Below are 1,615 nucleotides of genomic sequence, written 5' to 3' on the forward strand. Positions count from 1 at the left end.
TTCTCTTTCTCTAATTGTGCCCTGACACAAAATCTGAGAGGAGAGGACTTAAGGAAATTATTTTCGTGACGATTTCAGCTTCTAGACCCAGATTTGTGATGTGAGGATCTTTAGGTGAAACTGCCATTTTTATATTCTTATGGGGCAAGTTTTCAAATTTAGACAACTTTACACATACGCTGGATGGTTGACTTAAAGTCAAAAATTCAAGATGAGAATATAGCAGTAGAAAGTTACCCTGGACACCTGCTTCCAAATGACACGGAAGGAGCTTTCTTTTAGTGTTAAATCTTCTGATCCAGACCACAGATGAAACAAGCACAGAACTATCATCTCTTGTCTGGGGTCTGCAGGTGTGTATTTTGGCGGTAGTCCTGCAGTGGGGGTGGGAGCAGGTGGGGTTGTGGGGGAGGGGGGGTCTTCTCTCTTATCCAGCTCAGGAGTTTTTGTTCAGCTCTTCCTATCACTTCAACCACTGTGAGTTCCCAGAGAGCACAGAAGTACTTTGCAGAGTCTTCCAGCTTTAAGGCTGAGATAATGAGGCTGATGGCTTTACGTGATCTCTGAAAATTTATGGAGTAGCGGCCATCCCTTGCATTCGGGCTGTAAGAATTCTGACCAATAAGGTAAATCATCTCTCCACTGGGAAGCTGCTTATACCAAAAAATGTTATAATTGCTCCAACTTGTCTCATACTGACAGTTCATGGTGGCTGACTCCCCAACTTGACTGGATATTTCTGGCTGGTCTTGAGTAACTTTCTGGGCCACACCAGATCCTGTGGAAAAAATCAGAAAACAGAGATGAAGCAGTGAATAAAATAGTGTAGGAATTAGACTCATTTAGGTATCCAAAAAGAAAAACCAAACTGAAATCCTAAGACACTTGCTTTTCCCCAGTCCTCCTTTCCTCCCAAAGTCCCTGTGAAGCACCGCACGCCTGTGTGCCGTCCTTTCACCCTGAACATGCGCACCCATGCTTGGAAGCATCCCTACCAGAGAAGGTGAAGGCCAGGAGCACCCAGAGCAGGCTGGAGAGCCGCATGAGGCACGGAATCCCCTGCACAAATGTGCCTAGTTCTGCCTCACACTGAGAGTTCAGTGTCTTTGAGTGCCTGGCAGCACATATACATAGTAATTGCTTCCTGTGTGACACCTTCAAATAGGAAGTGGGGTTTGTCATGTTCATAGGTAACGTGGTCTGTGCACAGATGGGGAAAAAAAGTGTGATTCACCACAAACCTTTACTTTGTTTATTTTTCTTTCACCATAATTAAGTTACACTGAGTCTGAAAAAAGGGTTTCCCTGATAACTTAGTTGGTAAAGAATCTGCCTGCAATGCTGGAGACCCTGCTTCAGTTCGGGCCTGAAAGAGGACTTTGCAAAAGCAGTTATTAGTAAAAATTTGAGCTGAGGGGTATTGAAGAACAAACAAGTTGACATTCATTGATGATTATTCAACAGAAAAATTTTGCCATCCCATCTAAAGTAAGATTTGTTTTTAAAATTTTTATTGGAGTATAGTTGATTTACAATGTTGTGTTACAGCAAAATGAAATGTCCATGGACAGAGGAATGGATGAACATGTGGTACATATGTACAATGAAATTGTTG

At 42.7% G+C, this 1,615-nt stretch overlaps 1 gene segment (V, D, J or C); it reads right to left on the minus strand.

Moving 5' to 3' along the window:
- Nucleotides 1–329: 329 nt before the first annotated feature.
- LOC129622025 (T cell receptor delta variable 1-like) lies at nucleotides 330–1,044 on the minus strand. The segment is given in 2 exon segments: nucleotides 330–778; nucleotides 996–1,044. Coding segments are annotated over 2 exon segments (498 nt in total).
- Between the last annotated feature and the right edge of the window lie 571 nt (nucleotides 1,045–1,615).

The sequence above is a fragment of the Bubalus kerabau genome, chromosome 10, assembly GCF_029407905.1.
Source record: "Bubalus kerabau isolate K-KA32 ecotype Philippines breed swamp buffalo chromosome 10, PCC_UOA_SB_1v2, whole genome shotgun sequence".
NCBI lineage: Eukaryota > Metazoa > Chordata > Mammalia > Artiodactyla > Bovidae > Bubalus > Bubalus kerabau.